General features: G+C 39.4%; 3 protein-coding genes across 3 annotated transcripts; all 3 read right to left on the bottom strand.

Moving 5' to 3' along the window:
• Window positions 1-231: 231 nt before the first annotated feature.
• Window positions 232-2124, bottom strand: LOC146609858 (lactose-binding lectin l-2-like). The gene is made up of 2 exons (XM_085346150.1): window positions 2037-2124; window positions 232-1431 (listed from the first exon to the last, which is right to left on the bottom strand). The coding sequence occupies exons 1-2, from the start codon at window positions 2122-2124 to the stop codon at window positions 998-1000; spliced, it is 522 nt and encodes a 173-aa protein (XP_085202276.1). The 3' UTR covers window positions 232-997.
• A 3162-nt stretch (window positions 2125-5286) lies between these two features.
• Window positions 5287-8499, bottom strand: LOC146609857 (lactose-binding lectin l-2-like). The gene is made up of 2 exons (XM_085345727.1): window positions 8307-8499; window positions 5287-5607 (listed from the first exon to the last, which is right to left on the bottom strand). The coding sequence occupies exons 1-2, from the start codon at window positions 8392-8394 to the stop codon at window positions 5351-5353; spliced, it is 345 nt and encodes a 114-aa protein (XP_085201853.1). The 5' UTR covers window positions 8395-8499; the 3' UTR covers window positions 5287-5350.
• Window positions 8500-19393: 10894 nt separating this feature from the next.
• Window positions 19394-21596, bottom strand: LOC146609856 (lactose-binding lectin l-2-like). The gene is made up of 2 exons (XM_085346149.1): window positions 21496-21596; window positions 19394-19715 (listed from the first exon to the last, which is right to left on the bottom strand). Exons 1-2 carry the CDS (start codon window positions 21594-21596, stop codon window positions 19394-19396), a joined length of 423 nt encoding a protein of 140 aa, XP_085202275.1.
• Window positions 21597-22064: the final 468 nt, after the last annotated feature.

Here is a 22064-nt window from a genome sequence, read left to right as displayed (position 1 = left end):
TTTTCTAGTGACTCTACGTTGGCCTTCTGTAACAAAAAAGGAGTGAAGAGCTCACGTTTTAAGATCTGATCTAAATGTTCCACTTTGCCAATGAAGGACCTTTATGATACAATAAAACTACAGCAAAGTCCAGATACTTAGGGTAGTATAAGGGTACTCTATTTAATTTGTAAAATATGTGTACACACACACACACACACACACACACACACACACACACACACACACACACACACACACACACGTGTAGAAAAATATTTAGTATACACATCCAGAAATGCATATACTATTATATATTGTACATATATTTATTAGTTTCAGATGTAGCCATTCTTGTATTTTGCTTGTTTACATTATTGTATTTTGCACAACTCTGTTGCTTGTGAAGCTCGCACACAAGAATTTCACTCACATGTGCTGTACCAATATACCTGCACATGTGATGTGACAATAAAAGTGATTTGATTTGATTTGATAATTTGGTGACCTGCAGAGAAGGTCTGAATTCAACAAGATATGAGCAGATGCTTTACAAACTAATTTCCTTGAGAGCCTAAAGCTGGTATAAAAAGTAAATTGGTGAGTTGAACTAATCAGTTTCATCACTCTAAATATAAATTCATGGCTCTTATCCTTGATGTATATCCTAACATTGACCATGAACACCACAGCCTGCAGTGGAGCAGCCCAGCACAGTTCATCACTAAAAATAACACGTTTCTACAGTTTGTTTTTCAAGACACTTCAGAAGAACATAGTTCAGCAGCATATCATGTTCAGATAAGCGAGCCGTCAGATGTCTTATTTTCTTGTTACTTATAAAGTGTCTCTGTCAGTGGACTCAACACCAGGCTGCAGTACACAACAAATTAACTCATTCCCAGTAATACACGTTCATCTGTCTATCAGACTGAGTTGCTCATTAACTGAAGGAACCAGAACACAGTTCTGCATCGTTCCAACCCAAATAGTGCAGATTAAAAGTATTTTTCAGTTTCTAAGGGCAGTTTATCCGTGTTGCACAAACAGAAGCTAAATTGAGAGAACACTGGTAATCATTCCACTTCTTTGCTTCAAACACGTTAGTGTGACCACAGTGTTCATTTGTTCCTGCGTTGTCTGGTTGTCCTGCATGCCAGTAGACGAAACTCACTGCACAACCATCAGACCACATCCATCTGCCTTCTTTATGGAGGTCACTCAGTCCAATCCAGGTCCATCCCTCAGCATGGTCAAAGTTCTTAATCAAAGATTTAACAAACTCCTCTTCCTCCTGGCTGTGGATAGACACCAGGTTGGCTCGCTGTGACACACAGTAGAGCTCTGCATCAGCCCAGCTCATGTGTGTGGCCACATATTTGTAGCAGCGGCCATTGAAGCTGTACCAGAACATGGGACAGCTTTCTTGCAGTAGTTGAACTCTGTGGTCATCTGAAGAAGACACAGCAGTCAGAACTTAATGAAAAAGCAGGAATGAAAGGGATCAGGTTTTTGTCAGTGTGACAGACTTTTTTCTTTGGGATTCTTCAGAGACGGCACATCAGACAAGCATGTCTGCACAGTTGATACTGTGAAAGTTAAAGCATGCAGAGAAGTAAGCTGCTCTTATTGTGTTTACCAGCAAGTATTTATCATAACTCTGTGTTATAGTAAAACTAGTGCTGTCAGCGTTAATCTCATTAAAATGACTTTAACGCCATAGCCGCATCAACGCGGGAAGGTGCAAGGTGTCAAAGCCTCAGCACAGTTAGCTCGTTAATGCATTAGTGTCGTCCAGCCCCACAGATGGGGCGATCCGTGATAACTTGCTAACGGAGATTAGCCGCGTTAAAGCGGTTATGGCTTTAATGTCACTTTAACGAGATTAACAAGAGTAGAACCCATCTGATGTTGGGAATTTTGTAGAATTTTGTATCATTGACTCTGCTTAAATAGAGACATCAGAAATATGCACAACATGTTCTCGAAGTGAAATAAAAAAGACATAAATAAAGGGAAAAGTAGAGAAAAGAGCAGTCAGAATATGAGACAGTTACCAAGTTGGAGCTTCACTTCATTTTCATCAGACGGAGCCTCAGAAGGAGCACCCAGAGCCAGACTGAACAGGAAGAGGAGCAAGATCATGTTGGAGCTTTAAGTCTCAAAGTGTGATGAGGAGCTGCTGACGCTTCTTTGTACAGGATGTTCAGATTTCTGCAGAGTTGAAGCTGCTTTCTTTTATAGCTGAGCAGAGCGAGATTTCACTGCTGGTGTGACATCATTGGCCACATGGACCAAAGCTTTCCACTGTACACAATAACAATAAACATAAGCCAGAAAAAACATCACATGCCAAAAAGTTAATAGTTGTTGAACAGTCACGTTTTCTTGGTACTTCCAGGAGAACGTGGCTGTTTTTGATGTAATTCTATATTTATGGTTTGTTCAAAGGCCTTTTCAGCATAATGATTAAAGAAAGAGGACAGTTGTAACAGGAAGGGGCAAGCAGAGCTGCTCTCATAAATAAAGACAGAACATTCACACACGCTCATACTTCAGTTGATGCATAAGGCAGCAACTTGGGGTTATTATGTTGGCCAAGGATATTTAGCACGTAGACTGGAGCAGCCAGGGATCAAACTAGACCCTTCCAATTAGTAAATCAACACCTGCTCCACCACCTGAGCTACAGCCACCCAAAGTGGCTATATGTATATAAAATTCCCACTTGCCCCTGTTATGTCCGACTGTTATCTGCTGACCTACACTTTTCTAATGTTCATGGCTCTTTGTGAATTTAGCCAACTGAATTCAACAAGATATAAACAGATATTTCTCAAACTAATTTCCTTGAGACCATAAAGCTGGTATAAAAGGTAATTTGGTGAGTTGAACTAATCAGTATCATCACTTTAAATATAAATTCATATCTTTTACCCTTGATGTATATCCTAACATTGACCATGAACACCACAGCCTGCAGTGGAGCAGCCCAGCACAGTTCATCACTATAAACTAGCTTAGCTTGAATAAAACTGCCTGTTATAGTATTTTCATGCAACCTCTGAATAACAAAAAAAAAAAAAAAGATATTAAAAAAAAGATATGTTTCTTCAGTTTGTTTTTCAAGCCACTTCAGAAGAACATAGTTCTGCAGCACATCATGTACAGATAAGCGAGCCGTCAGATGTCTTATTTTCTTCTTACCAAGCTGTGTCTCTGTCAGTGGACTCAACACCAGGCTGCAGTACACAATAAATTAACTAATTCCTAGTAATACACAAAGCTTTCTGTTGGACACAATAAATCAAAACAGAAGACAAAGAAAATCATGAGACGCCAAAGAACTTGATAGTTTTTAAGCAGTAACATTTTCTTTGGACTTCCAGGAGAACGTGGCTGTTTTTGCTGTAATTGTATATTTATGGTATGATCAAAGGCCTTTGCAGCATAATGATTAAACAAACAGGAAAGCTCACAGTAACAGAAAGAGACAAATAGATCTGCTCTAGTAAACACAGAGCGAGCTAATTCCCTACATTAACAAGCATTAGCTCTCATTCTCTTTAAGTTTTTCTATAAAATTTAATAAGGAAGAGCTTTGTTCTTTCCTTCGGAGGTGATTTTAGGTTCAAACTTTTAGGGGGGTCAGCCCCAAATCATAATCTCATGCATACAGTGCTAAATAATTAATATTAATGGAATATGCTGTTTGTCGTCACCCCTTTTCACATTTGCAAACTTTCAAAAGCAGCCTAATTAATTGGACGACCTTTCCCACTGTGTAAACAGATGTTGTCATTTTTGGATGTCCAATTTTGGTCCACTGAAGGAGTTGTTTTGTAACGTTTTTGATGTCCACTGAACAGCTACTGTTGATGTCCGTGCATCTTAGGCGATGAAGAGGTGAGCAGATAACCTGCGCCTTTTCCCAGGCTTGCTCACACACCTGCAACTCATTGCTTTTATCTGTACTGTGTATTTAAGGACTAGCTGTGACAACGTGTCTTCATTATGGTGGCAAATTGGCTAAACTTGTTTGATGATGACTTTTGTAAATTCTGTTCTGTCGCCTTTGTGTCTTGTCTGCTTACTAATTACCCACCTGAAGTTCCTGCCTCACTCACTGAGAAATGCACCTGCCTGGAGTCAAAGACCTGCAACTTCACTAGTACAGCAACGACACTCAGGCTTTGTAAATTTTGGAAACAAGTGGTGAGTTTTGCTTGTGTTTCCATCTGTGTATCTTGTATATATGTAGTTCTAAAATTAGATGTGATAGTTAGCACTCAGTAGCTTTACTTTAAGTTCATTTGAATGCAAGAACACACCCAGAGCCAGATCGAAAAGCTTTAATCATGAGATGCACACTGTCGTTATATCACTGGCTGGAGTCATTCATGAAGCTTAATGTACAGCCTGGATTCAATATCAGACAGTTCAGCTTCTTCTAAAATGTCACAAAACTATGATAAAATTAAAGATTTTGACAGAATAACATATAGATTTAGAATTAAGGTATGACTTCACATCAGTGATATTTACAGTTTTGATCCAGCAATAATTAACATGAAAGTCTTTGTGTCAGGGATCCTGGGTCGCTCAGACCCAGGATCCCTGAGCAGTTATGAATTATATTATTATTATTATTGTATGTATATTTGGTGTTGCTGTCATTCTCCCTGTTTGCATGTGTGTATATGTGTTTCGGTGGGCTCCTTCAGGCCTGGTGGGTGTGGCCCTGCTGACGGTCTGGCCACACCCGAAGCCACACACCTGCTGCTGATCAGGCCTCGTCGGGGGAGCTACTTAGGAGAGTCTTGGAGCTCCCACTGACGCGGGATCATTGCTTGAGACTCCACGTTAGTCACCCAGTTGTGCTTGGTTAGTGTGTGTATATGCCCGCGGTTGTATGTGTCCTGACGGCTGCTTCTATTGTGTCCCCAGGAGAGGGGTGGAGTGCCAGACAGCAGCCAACACGGGGAGTGCTGAGACACGGGACCGGAGAGCACAAACACTAGGAGAAGACACGACACGGGAGTCTGGGGAAAGCACGGGGATTTATTGTTGTTTAGTTTCATACACTGTAAATAAACGCACTGCTTGTACATAGACCACCGCGCCTGGGTCCTCCTTCCCCACACCCCCCACGGTCTGCCAGCCAGACCATGACACTTTGAATATGTAAGGTTCTCAGTTGCTATGGGCAAGCTACACGAGTAGCACAAACAGAGGTATGAGTTCTAGAACACGGTACATCATTCCACTTTGTATCATAGTTCATGTGACCACAGTGTTCAGCTCCTCCTTCGTTGTCTGGTTGTATTGCATGCCAGTGGACAAAACTCACTGCAGAACCATCAGACCACATCTATCTGCCTTCTTTATGGAGGTCACTCAGTCCAATCCAGGTGCGTCCCTCAGCATGGTCAAAGTTCTTAATCAAAGATTTAACAAACTCCTCTTCCTCCTCACTGTAGATGGACACCAGGTTGGCTTTCTCAGACACACAGTAGAGCTCTGCATCAGCCCAGGTCATTTGTGTGGCCACATATTTGTAGCAGCGGCCATTGAAACTGTACCAGAACATGGGACAGTTTCCACGCAGTAGTTTCACTGTCTGGTTATCTAAAGAAAACAGAAACAAGAAGAGAAACAGGATCATGCTTTTTGTCAGAGTCACAAAGTTTAGCTGCTCGAAGTAGCTCTGAGATCCTGAACGTGCCACAAAGTAACAGTCTGCCTTTTCGTATATGCTTCAAAAAGGGATTCTTCATATCAATTTGGCAAAAAACAATCAAAAAACCCCTTTACTCATACAGAACTACATAGAAGATGGACATAAGTGAAAACAGGAAACCAGGTCCACCTGGAGATGGCCTTTGAGGAACGTGATTATATAATAACAATATTAGAAGTACAAGACCTTCATAATGTCTGCTTGTGAAATTCGCGATTTCTTTTGAAACAACAACAACATAACTTTCATTAAAATACTGAAACTGTCATGTGGTGGTTTAGACAGAAAAGGCTCATCGTAACAATGTCTCCATCTTCTGCTGAACTCAGCTAACCAATACAAAGGTTCACTGTTAGTACTCTGAAAAATTTATACATGTGTTTGTTATTCTGTGTCACTGTGTGAATAGCACAGGGCCTTGATATAACAGGTACTATCTGTACAGTCTCATTTTGTGAGAAGTTATGTATTAGTTATCACATTACATCCACTTAATCTGAAGTATCAACATGTCCTCTGAAAACCCTGTTCTGTCAATCTGGGATGTTTTATTGATAACAAAAGATCAGTCTGTCCATAAAGATGAATGTTAACATGCAAAGAGTAAACTGCTCTTTCATTAGTGAGCAGGTCTTCATCATAACTCTGTGGTGTAGCAGAACCCATCTGGCATGACTTTGAAATGTTTTTGCTGCATTTCAAAATCCAACAAAAACATCAGAGACATGGGAGAGAAGGGTTCTTGGAGTGTTTAACTAAATCATTTTTAGACAAAAAACACAGAAATAAAGAAAAAGTAAAGAGTAGCCAGAGTATGGGACAGACACCATCATAGCATCACTTCAGTGTCATCAGAAGGAGACTCAGAAGGAGCATCCAGAGTCAGACCGAACAAGAAGAGGAGCAAGATCATGTTGAAGCTTCAAGTCTCAAAGTGTGATGAGGAGCTGCTGAAGCTTCTTTGTACTAAACTTCTTTGCAGTTACTAACAAGTTAAGAGAGTGATGGGAGGAATACTTTGAGGAGCTTGTGAATGAAGAAAATGAGAGAGACATGAAGACATCAGGAAATGCAGAGGGTTAGTAAGGAGGGAGTGAGGGCAGCTAGTGGAAAGGCAGCTGGTCCAGAATACATAACTGTGGAGGTAGGGAGTTTTCCAGGAAAGAGGGCAGTGGGCAGAAAGGAAATGGAAAAGGTAAAGATATGAAATGTGAAACAGCAAAGAAGGAACTGATGGAACTCCAGTCTTCCCTTCCATAAATTTGCTGCCAGTGCTTTATGAAAATCAAGATTAGTGGAGTTTTGAAAATTTCACACAACACACAAAAAAAAGAAATAGCATAAATAGTGGAGGTTTAATGTACATTTAAGTATCTAAGGGTAGGTTATCTGTGTTGCAGAAACAGAGGCTAAATTGCATCAAACACTTTAGTGTGAACACAGTGTTCATTTGTTCCACCGTTGTCTGGTTGCCCAGCATGCCAGTATAAAAAACTCACTGCACACCCATCCTGCTTTCTTTATGGATGTCACTCAGTCCAATCCAGGTCCATCCCTCAGCATGGCCAAAGTTCTTAATTAATGATTTAACAAACTCCTCTTCCTCCTGGCTGTGGATAGACACCAGGTTGGCTCACTGTGACACACAGTAGAGCTCTGCATCAGCCCAGCTCATGTGTGTGGCCACATATTTGTAGCAGCGGCCATTGAAGCTGTACCAGAACAGGGGACAGCTTCCACGCAGTAGTTTTGCTCTGTGGTCATCTGAAGAAGACACAGCAGTCAAAACTTGATGAAATACAAATAATAACTGTTTGACTGACTGTGTGACTGACATTCTTTCTTTGATGTACCCTCTGAATGTCACGGCCTGGTGGATCAGCAGGTAGCTGATCAGTAGCATTATTGTCTCTAGTTCTTCTTTATCTCTCTCTCTCTTGCTGGTGCGGAACTCACTGTGGATTCACACCCTCAGCCCACGCACCCGTTGTGTGGCTCGGATTGCCTGGATCCGTCCCTGTTTACCCTGAGAGGATTCCTTATTGTGAGTGACCGAAGAGGAGCGAGTGTTTTCCCCCTTTCATCCCGACCTTGGATCCCCTGGAGCCCATACTCCTGTCACCTTGTATATAGCACTATTCCCCGCACTGTCTGTACGTAAACCTGGTGAAATGTGTAATAAATACCACTGTGTTTAGTTCAAGTTGAAGGGTCCTGCGTGAAAGTCCTCAGTGAACCGTGACACTGAAGAATATCAGATAAGCATGTCTGCACAGTTGACACTGTGAGAGTTAAAACATGCAGAGAAGTAAGCTGTTCTTATTGTGTTTATAAGCAGTCTTTATCATAACTCTACGGTAGAACCCATCTGACATGGGGAAAAAATCTATGTTACAACCCAACACGAAGAATTTCATATCACTGACTGCTGAAACACAACAAGCAGAAAATCTTGGAGTGTTTGATTAAAATTTGATTAAAATAATTAAAACACACACACACACACACACACACACACACACACACACACACAAAATAAAGTTAAAATACAAGAAGGGAGGGAAGAGTCAGAATACAGGACGGTTACCAAGTTGTAGCTCCAATTCACTTGCATTAGAAGGAGACTCAGAAGAAGCACCCAGAGCCAGACTGAACAAGAAGAGGAGCAAGATCATGTTGGAGCTTTAAGTCTCAACCTTTGATGAAGAGCTGCTGAAGCTTCTTTGTACGGGATTCCTGCACAGAGTTGGAGCTGCTTTCTTCTATAGCTGTCTGAGAGGGAGTTTTCAAACTAAACACAAACCAGAAAAAAAAGATCAAATTCCAAAAACAGGAACAAATGTTTGTTTTTTTGCTGTGTGATTTGTATGTATTGCACCATAAAGGCGTTATCAGCAGAATGACTAATCAAACAGGACAGGTCAGTGCTCTAACAGGTAAAAACTCCTGAGTTGCTCCATTACACAAAGACAGAATGAACTCCACACAATCAAGAGGATCCTCTCTTAGTACTGGACCCAGAGATATGTGACTGCTGTGGCAGGTCTGATTGGAGTAAATGACAAAATAGATAAACTATTAACACCTTTGGTTTAGTAGATTTACTTCACTTCACCCTTGTGTCTATTACAATTGTAAAGCATCCAAAATAAAACCCCTGCAGTAACCAGACTAATCTGAAAGCAGATCATTACCACTGCTGTGTCAGCTACACTGTCCTGCAGATATTTGGCACTCGTGAGAGGTTTGTGTGATCGTCTTAAAGCTTTGTTCATCTGAGCTTCCACCATATCCCTTTACTGAAGTTTCCTGGTAACATTTCTAACAGTGGAAACTGACAACTGTAAGTGCACAACTATCTTTTTACAGCCTTCAAGTGGTTTGTAGAAACTACTGTATAGAGAGGTATTTAGTTACTCTAAGTAGGCCTTCCATAATTGATCCAATTTTATGCAGGTTACCTGTTATGAAAAAAGGGAGTGGAGAGCTCACGTTTTAACATCTAATCTAAATGTTTCATTTTGCCAAGAAGGACTTTTATGATACAATAAATTACAGTACAGCAAAGTTCAGGTACTTGTGTCAGTATTTGGTGACCTGCACAGCGGACTCCATTCCTACAATCAAACATGAACAAAGAGAAAAGGTGAGAGAGGCTGGCAGCTCGGGAGTGCAGAAGGAGAGCATGACCTACAGTAGCTTCAAGTGTTAAAGGATCTTTTAATTCCATATTAACAAGTTCATGAAGTTTTTAGATTTAAAAACAAAAAACAAACATGCTTTTACAAACACCACAGTCACTGGTGTTAATAGAGAATTACATTTTTTTTTTACTATCCATCCATCTTTTTCCTCTTATGTGGGGCCAGGCATGGGGAAGCCTAAGAAGAGAACCCCAGACCTCCCTCTCCCCAGTGTAGAATATTTAGCTGATTTAGAGTTTAGAAATGTGTTATCATAGAATGTAGAACTGTTGTAGAGACACTGACACTGCCCTCAATATAATAAAGGCTGACTCTGTCGTGAACTTAGGAGTAGATTGTACCCCTCCCCCACTTGAGCTGTGAAAGTAAAACAGAGAAGAGTTAATGCTGAGTGGAAATTCCCCAGAGGATGGGGGTGGGGGTGTCTCAATATTGTAACTGGATACCTGTGGTCTGGTAGTGAGAGGGGTTTTTATGACCTCTAGGGAGTTACCTACACCCACAGTGTTTTAACTGTCACGCACACACATCCACACGCACACTCACTCATGTGCACACAGTCACACAAGAGCACTCATATAGGCATGCGGGAACGCGCACATGTAGGCATTCATGTGCTCGTGCACATAGACACAGACACAGAGGTTGCAGCACACCGTTAGGGGGTTTTATGATGGGGTCCTTCTATAAAACTGTGTTTCACAGACAAAGGAGTGAAGATTTTGGAGAGGGACACCGGCCTCGTCTTCCCTTCTAGAAGTGCATGCATAAATGAGGATAAATGAAGAAGAGTAAAGATAAATGAAGAAGAGTAAAGATAAATGAAGATGAGTAAATGAAGATGAATAAAGATGAATAAAGATTTTGTGAAAATGACTACTGAGTCCGGTGCCATCTCTGGATGCTCGAGGAATAAAAAGAACCGGGGTAAAACTGATTTCACAACACCAGCTACCTCCAGCTTATCCGGGGGAACACCAAGGCGTTCCCAGGCCAGCCAAGAGATATAATCTCTCCAGCGTGTCCTGGGTCTGCCCCGGAGCTTCCTCCTGGTTGCGCATGCCTGGAACACCTCACCCAGGAGGCACCCAGGAGGCATCCTTGTCAGATGCCCGAATCACCTCAACTGGCGGCTCTACTCTGAGCCCCTCTCGGATGGCTTAACTTCTCACTCTATCTCTAAGGGAGAGGCCAGCCACCCTTCAGACGAAGCTTTTTTCCGCCGCTTGTTTCCACAATCTTGTTCTTTCGGTCACTACCTTAAACCTTGAAGGGTTCAGCAGCATGTACAAATGCAATCGTCGATGGAAGCATGTGCTCCCAATCACAAGCCGAGAGGTTCACCAGCGACATCACAGTGTATGAATGGACTTGAGAAGACTGTCTGAGTTTCATATTTGCCATACTGGGAGTTGAAATGGCAAAGGAAGAGACTGAAAAGAGTGAAAGACATAAGGAAAAGCTGACGAAGAACAGCCCACTGGGCCCCTGACACGCCACAACCGTGAACTGCTACAGATGTGGCAGAGAGACAGAAGCTGTGAGAAGTGGGAAGAGAGCATGGAGGAAAAATGAAATCTGTTGTTGTTAATGTGAAAATTGGGTTGGAAAACTGTGGCCGTCTGTCTTGTGGAGGTTGAGAAAGAGTCGCAACAAAGGTAAAAATGAAACGCACACAAACACACATAAACAGAGAAATGTGAAGGAAGTGCAGCTTTAAGGACATGCCCTGCTGAATATGCAGCTCCACTGCACACACCTCCATTGAACCTGCCTACTAACACACACACACATGCAATGAAGATCAGTTTGTCATCTCTCATCAGTGTTAAAACAGTGTAAATTTAACAGACACTTGTTATCAAATGTTGAGTGTCTCAAGATTGCAGGACAACAGTTTAACTTTTGTGAAAGGGGAAAAAAAGAGAGATTTGGTATGACCAACCAGTGATCAGACAACAAATTTGGTTGTTAACAGTGAATTGTGAGATGCTTTCTGCTTGATTGGTGCAGCATAAGTAATTTACTGTATGAAGGAAATTCTCTTTTGTGATAATATTTTGAACATGCATTTCTGTTGTCCTGTCAGCTTAGTGGGTTATCAGCTGATATGCAAATTAGTTGATTGTTACTAGATCAGGGAAAGATGACTGGATTATAAAACAAGTGAATAAGATGTAGCAGAGGGTTGAAATGAGTTTCCTGTTTCTGATGTATGGGTGAAGCTTGCACCCAGATAAACACCTCTGATTACATAAAAACAAACTTGTTTTGTGAAATACATTATGACATGTTGCACGTTTACTTTTGGAGAAAAAAACAAACAAAGGGTGAAAAGCTAAATGAAATGATTGGGTCTGTGAAAATGAAAAATGAGTGTAAAAAGCACAGGCCTGGGGAAGAAATTCACATTCCAGTGATGAAACACTGCCATGAAGTTTTCTCGGTGTATTTAGCAGGTGGATCTATGTTGGTTGGCCCCAGACTTTCCAGAATTGTGTGATATTCTGGAGCACTTGTGGGCAACCAGTAAATATGATGTGGGGAACATGAACAGAAGCAGTGACTGCAGCACTGCATGGCAGGCTCTAATCCCTACGGCATGTTGTGTCACCAGAAAGCAAAACTTTTCCTGTGATTTCTGGCAGATTTTGGGTTTTTTTGTTTTAGTACCAGGCTGATTCTGCCAGTTAGGTTAGGGTTGTTTTCTTTTTGTAAGAGAAACACAGGTTTATTTTTTCATATATATTTAGACATGTCCTGAACAACGCCTAATATGTTTTGTTTTTTTGCAACAGTGCACTTAGGAAAAAACCTGCCCCTCTGGGGGTGATATTTTGTGTGTTGATGATTTAAAAGCAGGCCTGCAAGATTGGGAGTAAAAGTGCTATAAAATACTTTACTGAGAGCAAATACAAGGTGAGCTTCTCCAGATTACAATGACTTAGGAGAAGTACATCTACCATAATAGATGGTAAGTCCTGTGTTTAAAAGGATTGTAGCGATTCAATCCATTTCAAAAGCAATAAGAATTGTTTTTATTTTTGGAATGACGTAATATTGCTGTCAGTAGATACTTAAATTAGTGCGCGGTTTTCCACTGTCAGCAATGATTGGTACAAATGCATGTCATTGGTATTAATGCATATGAATGAACTGTGACTGGACTGATGATGTGGAGCAAGTGTGATTAAAGTCACTTCTAATGCCTAATCCACCCCAAACAGTGAAAAAAATGTGGATGTATGTGTTTTTGTTTGCTTGTTTTGCAGGAGCAGGAGGACGGCAGAGACTGGAAGTCCACATGAGTGTGGGCGGGCCTTGCCGACTTGACCCTTTAGCTGCCACTTTTCTGTGTTACTGATTTTGTGTGGAGGAAACTGTGTTTTACTGGCTGCTTGTTGGTTATAGTAACACAGTACAGTGGGAAAATGTGTATTCAATGTACATTGAATACACATTTTAACACATACTGTGTTAAAATCAGTATCAGTATCATCCACATGCATCCCTGCATGTGGATGCAGGCTCCAGGCGGAGCCAAGAGTTGGACCCACTTAACATGACATTAATACTAATTTTATTCTCTAACACAGGGTTTACAGGGCTAGAGGACAACAGCACTCTACCCTTTTCCGATTGAGGACCATGGCCTAAGATTTGGAGGTGCTGATTCTCATTTCCACTGGTTCACACTTGGCTGCAAACCGTTCCAGTGCGAGTTGGAGGCCATCACCTGATGAATCCAACAAAAGCACATCATCCATGAAAAGCAGAGATGAGAGTCTGAGACCCAAGTGAAAGTGTCGGCCACTTGGCTGTGCCCAGAAATTCTGTCCATAAAAATTATCAACAGAATCGATGCCAGGGCTGCCCTAACCCTAATCCTTATTTTTAAGTTACACTTTATTATAAATTCAACATGATGTCACAAAGTTTGCCGATATCTTAAGACCAGTTTTATTAGTATACTCTGGATTGCAATCAGAAATAAATCTTCTTTTATTAATTTTATTAAAGGACAAAACACACCAATGCCATTTACTGAGAAAGTTTCACAGACAGGTAGAGATGGCAGTTGCTTCCTATATGTAGAGTGAAGGTCTTTATTTTGTCACTAGCTGTGAAGATAGTTTAAATGTAATGGAAATGATGGCGTTAGCTGAACAACAAGCACTAAAATGATAAAGCACTGAAAAAATGTAATGTTGTCCTAAATAGAGATGGCACGATACCACTTTTTTATGTCCGATACCGATACCGATATCATAAATTTGGATATCTGCTGATACCGATATGAATCCGATATAGTGGTTTTTAATCAACAAAACTGTTTTTTTTAAATATCTTGCTGCATTTTGTATAAGTTCATACTCAAGTTTAAAACAACAACTACACTAAAGCTATTCTGTTATACCTGTATGCAAAAAAAAAAAATTTCATAGTTCAGCAATACTGATCAATCTAATAAACTTAAACCTACACCTTCCTCCCTATTCTGGTATTTTAAAGAGTACTTAGCGTAAATATTAAGCAACCTAACTAATAGGGTTCCAACTCCCAGCAACAACAAAAATAAATAAATAAAAAATAGGGAACCACCCCTCACGCTCCACCTCATGATGCTTAATCGACGTAATCAACCTTAATTTGATGCAGTGTGAAAAAAAATGCACAGAAATCAATTATTTTTCAAGAAATATTAAATAGATTCAACATCTTTCTTCAACAAAATTGCAGACTGCACAGATGGTACCTTCCCAAAGGAAAAAGTACTATAGCTTACTAGGGTATATATATTAGACTTAATAGTTACTATATACAGTAATGGACTTCTATACATTTTACATCAGATTAAAACTTTGGGTGTAAGATTCAGATAAATATTGAATAATTAAAAGCTAGACATTTTAAATGAGAATAAGAAAGAAAAGTATGTCTTTGTGCCCCCTTTTCCCTGTTAATGCCCTATCGGCCCCCCTGGCTAAACTTTGCTAGATCCGCCCCTGCACAGTTACCAGCGTCAGCTACGTAGAAAAAGATCCTGGAGTAGAAAGTAATATTAAATAAATTCTAACAACAGCTGATCAAGCTTAAACGTGCTGCTGTTGTTCAGCCGCTGGTTTCCTCTTTCTGGTGCAAAGTGGGCCAAAAGCAAACAAGAGACACGGACTCGCGACAGAAAAGCCGATCAGCTGATCATTAAGCAGTTTCATGATTGAAGTAGCAGCAAGAAGAGGCAGTCGCTCGTTAAGCTTAACGCAGGAATGCTTTACAAACATTCAGAGATGGACTTACACACTTGCTTTACTTCTCTCGGGGATAACTTTGTCGGAGATGAAATGCCGGGTTGCTAGCGAAGCTCCAAATGCTATCCAGACCACCGACAGGTCCCGCATGCCACAGCCGCTCTATCACGTGATGCATACTGCTCCGACGTGCTAACGTTCTGAGGTGAGTTACGGCGTGTTGCAAGTTTTGTGAGGTGCTTTCGTGATATTTAATGGATCGGATTACATTTTTTATTTTTCTCCGATATCCGATTCAGGATTTTAGGTCAGTATCGGACCGATACCGATATGTAATATCGGATCGGTCCATCTCTAGTCCTAAAGTACAAAGAAGATTTTTTTTTTCATAACAGTGTCATGTAAATACCTTCTGTCAATTTCTTGCAAAAGTGTTTAAATCATAGCAGGGCACAGACAGTGATATTTGGGCCGAGGTGTGGAAGTGGATGGCTTTCTGTGGGGAGTTGGAGCTGTTCGAATGGATTGAAAGAATCTGCTGTGATGCTCTGGACTCTCTTACCTGTGTGTAAAAGTTCCTTTTGGTCTTAAAATTACTGCAGTGATTTACAAGAAATGTCCAGTATTTATATTTTTGTTTTTTGTTTGTTTGTTTAATCCACAACAACAAGTGGTTCACAGCAGATAATTTACTGCATTTTAAAATTTTGCAATCCATATGTTATTAGTAAAATTCCTGGTAAGAAATCTACGTAACAAATTTCACAAATCGTTTGTTTATTATTTATTGTTTATTTATTTACTCATTGTCAGTCTTAAGAAAGCCGGGGAGGGCATTCAGATGGTCCCTGCCAGCTCATGCAGTTTCCCATAAATTTGACCTGGTTGTTAATAATCTCTTGCTTCCACACTTTAAAAACTTCATAGTCTGTGGGGACTGGGAGAGCTGTTTGCATTGTTGCTCAATAAGACCAGGCTGAATGTTAATAACATGTTAATTCCCTCCTACCTCTCAGCACATGGAGTTTTTGCACCTATAACTAACTACCTAGTGCAGCTAATGCTAAATTTTCTATTAATGGTAAAATCTTTATTCTTGTACTGCTAATAACATGTCCTTTGTCAGACTGGCAATCTGTCCAGGGTGTACCCTGCATCTCGTCCTATGGTAGCTCAGACAGGCCAGTTTACTTAATTTGATAAAATAGCAGCCACATTAAAGACCGATAATGTTCAAGCATGTAGCCAGTCATTAGTTTGGAAGTGTGAAAGTAGTAGTAGTGAATGGTAAAAAGACTGATTCTTATATAGTGCTTTTCTACTGTCCGGAGTACTCAAAGCACTCTATACAACATGCACATAGTGCTTTCTAACTACATTCACACACATTCATATTCTGATGGATGCATCAGAGAGCAACTCGGGGTTAGTGTCTTACCTAAGGATACTTGACATACTGGCGGAGGTGGGAACGAACCACCAACCTTCTGATCACTGGATGACCTGCTCTACCGCCTGAGCTACAGCCAGTGGAATCATAAACTCAGATATAGCTACCTAACATTAACTGGTTGGCCAAACAAGCTGACTAACTATAAGTACTAAAGCAACAGATTTCATGATGTACACATGCTAATACAAGTCACTCTCTGGTGTCTGCAAACAGCTGAACAGATGTGCTTGTAGTGATTATTTATTGTCTTCTATTGTTCAGCTGTTCCTGGAGATAATTTGTCTCAGTTTACGAGTCACATTGACACAGTCAGCAGAAGAGCAGGTCAGTGCTGCGCTGCTGTTCGCAAATGTTAAACTAGAAGTGTACTTGAACTTCATGAGTCAGACTCACTCCTTTGACTCACTTTCAGAGTCAGAGTGTTAGCTGAGAACTGTAGATCCCTAAATTGACACCCAGTGTCCTGTTTTTGTTTATAAACTTCAGAGTGGTTGTCGTAGTTGTCATAATATGAAATTGAATAAAGCTTTTGCTTTTGCACAGCTACAAAGATGATGAACAGGTCAGCAAAGAACTTCATGTCCCTTGAAGTTCTACCTAACTTAACAGTCATGTGTCACATGAATCTTAGAATAGATTTTTTTAGTAATGTGTTTTTATTTCAGTTTACTACAAATAAATAACAAATATAGCCTTTTGCTTACATGTTAGCAGTCTGTTAAGAGTTAGAAGAACAGTCTACAAAAAAACACACACACACACTGTGTGTTTTGTTAAAAAAAATCCAGAACTTTAACGATGGCTCGTAAAGCAAAATATGCTTGTGTTGATTTCCTCCATTACAGCGTTTAAGAGCAGGTTGATCGTTGTCACACTCACTTAATCTGCTGCTGCCCTCAACTGGCTACAAAACATGGTTACATCTTAATTGTTAAATCCCTGAATAATTCACTGAGGTGTGTGTTTTCATGTCTCGGTCATGTACAAGTTAATATTTAAAAGGACTAATACAGGGCCTTTGTATGACAATTGATATGATATTTGCAAACAGTTAGTTTTGCTAACTTGTGACCTGTAGCTGCATTTTAGCTCAAATGTAAATCACTGTTTACCTAAATGTTAAATAATAAATTAAAAATTCTACTTCAAAAGCATAAGGAGTAAATATTTGAAATGCCAGCCATCCAGGACCTCTACAGACACCATTTTATGAGGAAGGCACAATTACTGTACACACTGTACATGTATTTATTCTACTCTTTCTTATTGATATATGTTTCCTTATTTTTATAGTTTACTTTATAAATGCTGCCTTATGTGCAAGTTTGAGAGGGCTCTGAGCCTAAAAATTTCATTGCCAGTAATAATGTGCCATTGTTACCTGTATATGACAAAATAAAACTTTAAGACTTTTTCAATTACTCTTTGCACTTATTTGACAAGCAAGATACTAAAATTTATAAAAGAATATTCCCCCAAAAAAGTTTCAGTTTTATTTTTACACCTAAACACAAACAGATTTAAACATATATTATCAAATTGTTTAATATTTTAAAAGTCAAACATTCAAGTTTACATCTGGTTACATAAATCTCAGATGTCTAGAATCATTATTTAGTTGAATGCAGCGATTGTGTGCCCCCTATTGGAGAGACTTCAGTGGAAAGAAAAAATGTCAAAAAGGTGTTAGGTGTATCTTATGGACGGAGGAAAGAGGACACAGACTTGGTGGTGTAAATAAGAAGTAACAGAAACAGTTCACAGAAACATAAAAATGTACACTGGGATCTAATGTGGAGGACCATGGATGTGAGCATGTCACAAGAAAACAGATTATTGAATATGAAGGTATCTTTGTTTCTAGCACTATGTTGGTTCCATAAATAAAAGGAAAATATCAGAACACATGGCATCATTTCATTTCTTCTCAATATTGTTATCCTTAACAACATCTGAATTATCCCTGGTCATGGCTGTGGTTAGACAAGCACCAGAGTGCCGAGCAGACACTGAAGTTGTATCAGAACCAGAACCTTCACCAAGCTGTATCTCACTTACTGTCTCTCACATAGACAAAGCAGCTAGAGCCAGACTAAACAGAAGATGAACAAGATCATGCTTTCTGTCACTGACAGGACTGATCTGCACTGCCCAGGTGGGATCAGGATCTTAAAGATGAACACACAGCCTTTCAATCACCTGTATCACATAAATTGTAACATGTGAAGTTAGATTTTTTTTTTTTTAATTTCAACATATAAATTATTCCAAGATAATATGTCACTACTATTTAACAGATTTATGACTAGTACAGAGTATCTAACATGTTATTTGTCATGCACACATGCTTAAAACAACTCATCATAATGCATCTTAAAGTATTGATAAGTCACCTGTTAATCAATCATCTGACATCAGCAGCATCACACTGACTTTTTTTCTGCTGCCCTCAAGTGGCCACAAAGTAAATAACAGGTACTTACATTCCAGCTGTGAAAATTCAAACCACAAACATCTTTTCCTCTCAGGAGTGCTCTTCTACATGGCTGAACCCTAAAAAACGTACGCAGCACACTTGTAGTAGTATTCTGCTGTCACAGCAAAAATAAATCACATTACAAAGTTGCTGCTGTATTTGAAGCTTTGGAGTAGAAAGTACTTTGAGAGCTCAACTGAGTAGAAAGGTGTTAAAAAAGTACCAGTCCAGTCCATTAAAGTCTCATTGAGCTGATTGTGCAGACAAAGATGTGTGTTTGGATTCTGACCACTCTGTCATGCACTGGTTACTTTGATCATATTTTGACAGCAGGCTGTGTTAGAGACACTGGCTCTTATATCCTCTTTGCACTGATTTGCTGTTCTGTTCTACTCTGGCCCACTTAAACAGCCCAGGAAGTCCTAGAGCTCCTTATTTGAAAGAATTCTTCTTGCATTTAAATAAGAAAGAAACCAAGATAATAATCATGAAATAAAGGAGATGGTAACTGGCTATTGCTGTGCAACACTTTCATTTTATTGATTTAAAGTTATCCAGAAAAACAAACAAACAAACAAATGCATTATGAAAACACCTGTTTAATATAGTATTACAGAGTCTTTAAATTTCATTACTCCAGCCTTGCAATTCTGTACTTTTAATATGTTTAATTAACAAACATATTCATTAGGATATATTAATATTAACATTGCTAAATTTTATTGTGGAGGGACACTACATGCCAACATAACATCAGGTTAACTGTCTAATGTTGAATTAGTGTCTTAGTTTCTAAGCACAAGCATTGCGTTTTACACAAACAGAGGGATAACCACGAGAGCATGGTTCGTCATTCCACTTCTTAACAGGACCAAAGTTGTTTTGCACACAGTGTTCGTTTTTTTCCAGGTTGTTTGGCTCGCCTGTAAGCCAGTTAAAAAAGCGTACCACAGAGCCATCAGACCACATCCATCTGCCCTCCATGTGGATGTCACTGAGTCCAATCCAGGTGGGTGCCTGAGTAGGGTCAGAGTTCCCGATCAGGGATCTGACAAAACTCTCTTCATCGCTGGTGTGGATGGACACCAGGTTGGATGGACACCAGGTTGGAACTCTGCATTAGCCCAGCTCATTGGTGCAGCTACATACTTATAGCAACGGTTGTTGAAGTACCACCAGAATGGGGGACAGTTACTTGAATCGCTGGTTTTATGAAGAAGACAGGAACAAGAAGAGGAACAAGATCATGAATTTTATCAGTGATAGAAACTAAACTGATCTGTACTGCCAAGATCCTAAATTTGAGACCAAATGGCAGGTTTCCTTCTTTTCTATGCCTCTGAAAGTGTTTCTGAACAGTGAGCATGATGGAATCAGTCAAATGCGTTTGTCAAAAACTTTCACTTTTACCCCTTTTTCCACTAGCACAATTCAAACTGACCAGCCCTTCTGACAAAAACTAAATAGTTAGTTACAACTGTGAATAATTCAGATTTGTGTTTACATGTCTGTGTCACTAAAAATGACTATTGTATTGCTTTTATATGACAGTTCATATATATATATATATAGGCCTTACTAAATTAAGGGCTCACAGAGCTTAGTGCTAAACTACACTGCTGAAGCTTCTTCCTACAGGATGTTCAGGTCTCTGCAGAGATTTGGGCTGCTTTCTTTTATAGCTGCCTGAGAGGTTGTTTTCACTGATCACTGAGATATCATTGGTCATTGTCTAGATAAAGGTCAGAGAACATCATAGGAGGCCAAATAAATGTGCTTGATGCTCAATAAAAGTCAGACAATTATATTTTTATTATATTATAAAAATATAATTTCTTATCAGAAAAACATCGAACATGTATACCAGTAAGGGGAAATAAAAGTATCTGAGCTTTTCCAGTACATGAGGCAAAAAACTCTCTACACTGTTTTCGTTTTTATAACAGCACAGAAATAAACTGATTATAGCAGGCCAGCTTAGTGTCAATTAAAAAAAACTGAAAAGAAACGTAGCAGAGATGACTGTTGATGGTTGACTTGGAGGTCACCAAGTGCAAACTCTGAGATAGCAAACCCCCATCAAGGCATCTCACTCTATGGGCAGGATTTACTTTAAGGTAGTAATATTGTATTTCAAATATATTCATTTTGTTTAATTTGTTGTTTTTAAACATGCTATAAGAGGTTTGTGCTGCAGTAAGAATCTGTCAAAATTCAATTTTAGTGAAAGAGAAAAACACTTTCTATGGAACAACTGATAAATAAAATATCAAACATGAATTGTGACTTTTGTGTTTCACCATTTAAATAGACTTAGGCAATAAAGGCCTATGAGACGCTCAATAGAGCATCCGAATGGTTTCCCTTCATTTCAGAATTTAACAGCAAATAAAACTTGTGACCATCATCTCCCCGACCTGCTGCTTTTCTGCCTTCAGCAACAAATATTTAAGCCTTCTGGCTTGTACATGTTAAAGTGTAATAATGTGTTTTTATCTGTTTGTATAAACACATCGTAGTTAATCAGAAAGGTGCATTATGTGTGTTTGGATAAAAATAAACGGCAACTGGCAATTAAAAGGAGGAAGTATTTCTTTAGTGATGACAATTAGTAAACTAATTTCATGGTTAACAATAAAAAAGACAACATGGCCTCTGTATGAGTGTCTATATCAAAAACTGTGGAGTTACACACAAGTTTTGAAGTTCAATTCCACAGTTCCTGAACCTGAAAATTTTGAGAAACTTCAAGGCCTATTTGTTCTCAGATCATTAATCGCAGTGCACATATCGACTGCTAAACAGATCACATCACATGTACACTTGAGATTTTGAGACACACTGTCAGCTTCACGATCCATAAATATAAATTCCTTTCAAATATTAGTAGAAACTTTCGACTCCTCTGTAGTCCTATGCTATTTCTAATAAAACAGGCATGTTTTATAGATAGACATACAAAAGCTGGCCACTGTGTGTTTTTGTAAGTGAACATAAAATAGTCTAAATAATGTTTATTAAGCACTTTTCCAGGTCAGTGCTAAAAAGTAATTCACAAGGGCAGCAAACCCAACCGTTAATCATGTCATAAAATCATCAAGTTTAAAGGAAGACAGATAAAATGTTGTCAAAGGCAATAAAAACAGATAAAAACAAATGAGTGTACAAAAAAGTGATGAGGACATTCAAAGGGAAACTGAGGAAAGGTTCTCCCATAAAATTACATCTTGAAAGTAGTTACTGAGTATGGTGATTGTGTTTCTTTGGGCAGATCCCAAATGGAGAAATGCCAATAAAGCTCTTGTAAAACAGACTGGGAGCCAGTGCAAAGAGACTAAAACAACTACATTTAGAAAAACTTAGAAACACTCATTTTATCTTGTTCTTTTGTTTAATTGTTCTTCGTTTTGTCATTTTTCTATAATAATAATGGATTGCATTTATAAAGCGCTTTACAACTCCA

This window comes from Diplotaxodon limnothrissa, linkage group LG22 (genome assembly GCF_057381915.1).
Source record: "Diplotaxodon limnothrissa isolate DT_005_m linkage group LG22, D_limnothrissa_male_GT1.1, whole genome shotgun sequence".
In the NCBI taxonomy this organism is placed as follows: Eukaryota; Metazoa; Chordata; class Actinopteri; order Cichliformes; family Cichlidae; genus Diplotaxodon; species Diplotaxodon limnothrissa.
This window is presented reverse-complemented; position numbering and strand designations above follow the sequence as displayed.

What these genes read in the sequence shown, in the direction of transcription:
- LOC146609858 (XM_085346150.1), bottom strand. Translation starts at nt 2,124, where the DNA reads ATGATCTTGCTCCTCTTCCTGTTCAGTCTGGCTCTGGGTGCTCCTTCT. An exon ending in TGAAGTGAAGCTCCAACTTG is followed by an intron (nt 1,432 to 2,036) that starts GTAACTGTCTCA and finishes TGTCTTCTTCAG; the next exon opens with ATGACCACAGAGTTCAACTA.
- LOC146609857 (XM_085345727.1), bottom strand. Translation starts at nt 8,394, where the DNA reads ATGATCTTGCTCCTCTTCTTGTTCAGTCTGGCTCTGGGTGCTTCTTCT. An exon ending in TGAATTGGAGCTACAACTTG is followed by an intron (nt 5,608 to 8,306) that starts GTAACCGTCCTG and finishes TGTTTTCTTTAG; the next exon opens with ATAACCAGACAGTGAAACTA.
- LOC146609856 (XM_085346149.1), bottom strand. Translation starts at nt 21,596, where the DNA reads ATGTTCACTTACAAAAACACACAGTGGCCAGCTTTTGTATGTCTATCT. An exon ending in GGACTACAGAGGAGTCGAAA is followed by an intron (nt 19,716 to 21,495) that starts GTTTCTACTAAT and finishes GGGCTAATGCAG; the next exon opens with AGTTCCAACCTGGTGTCCAT.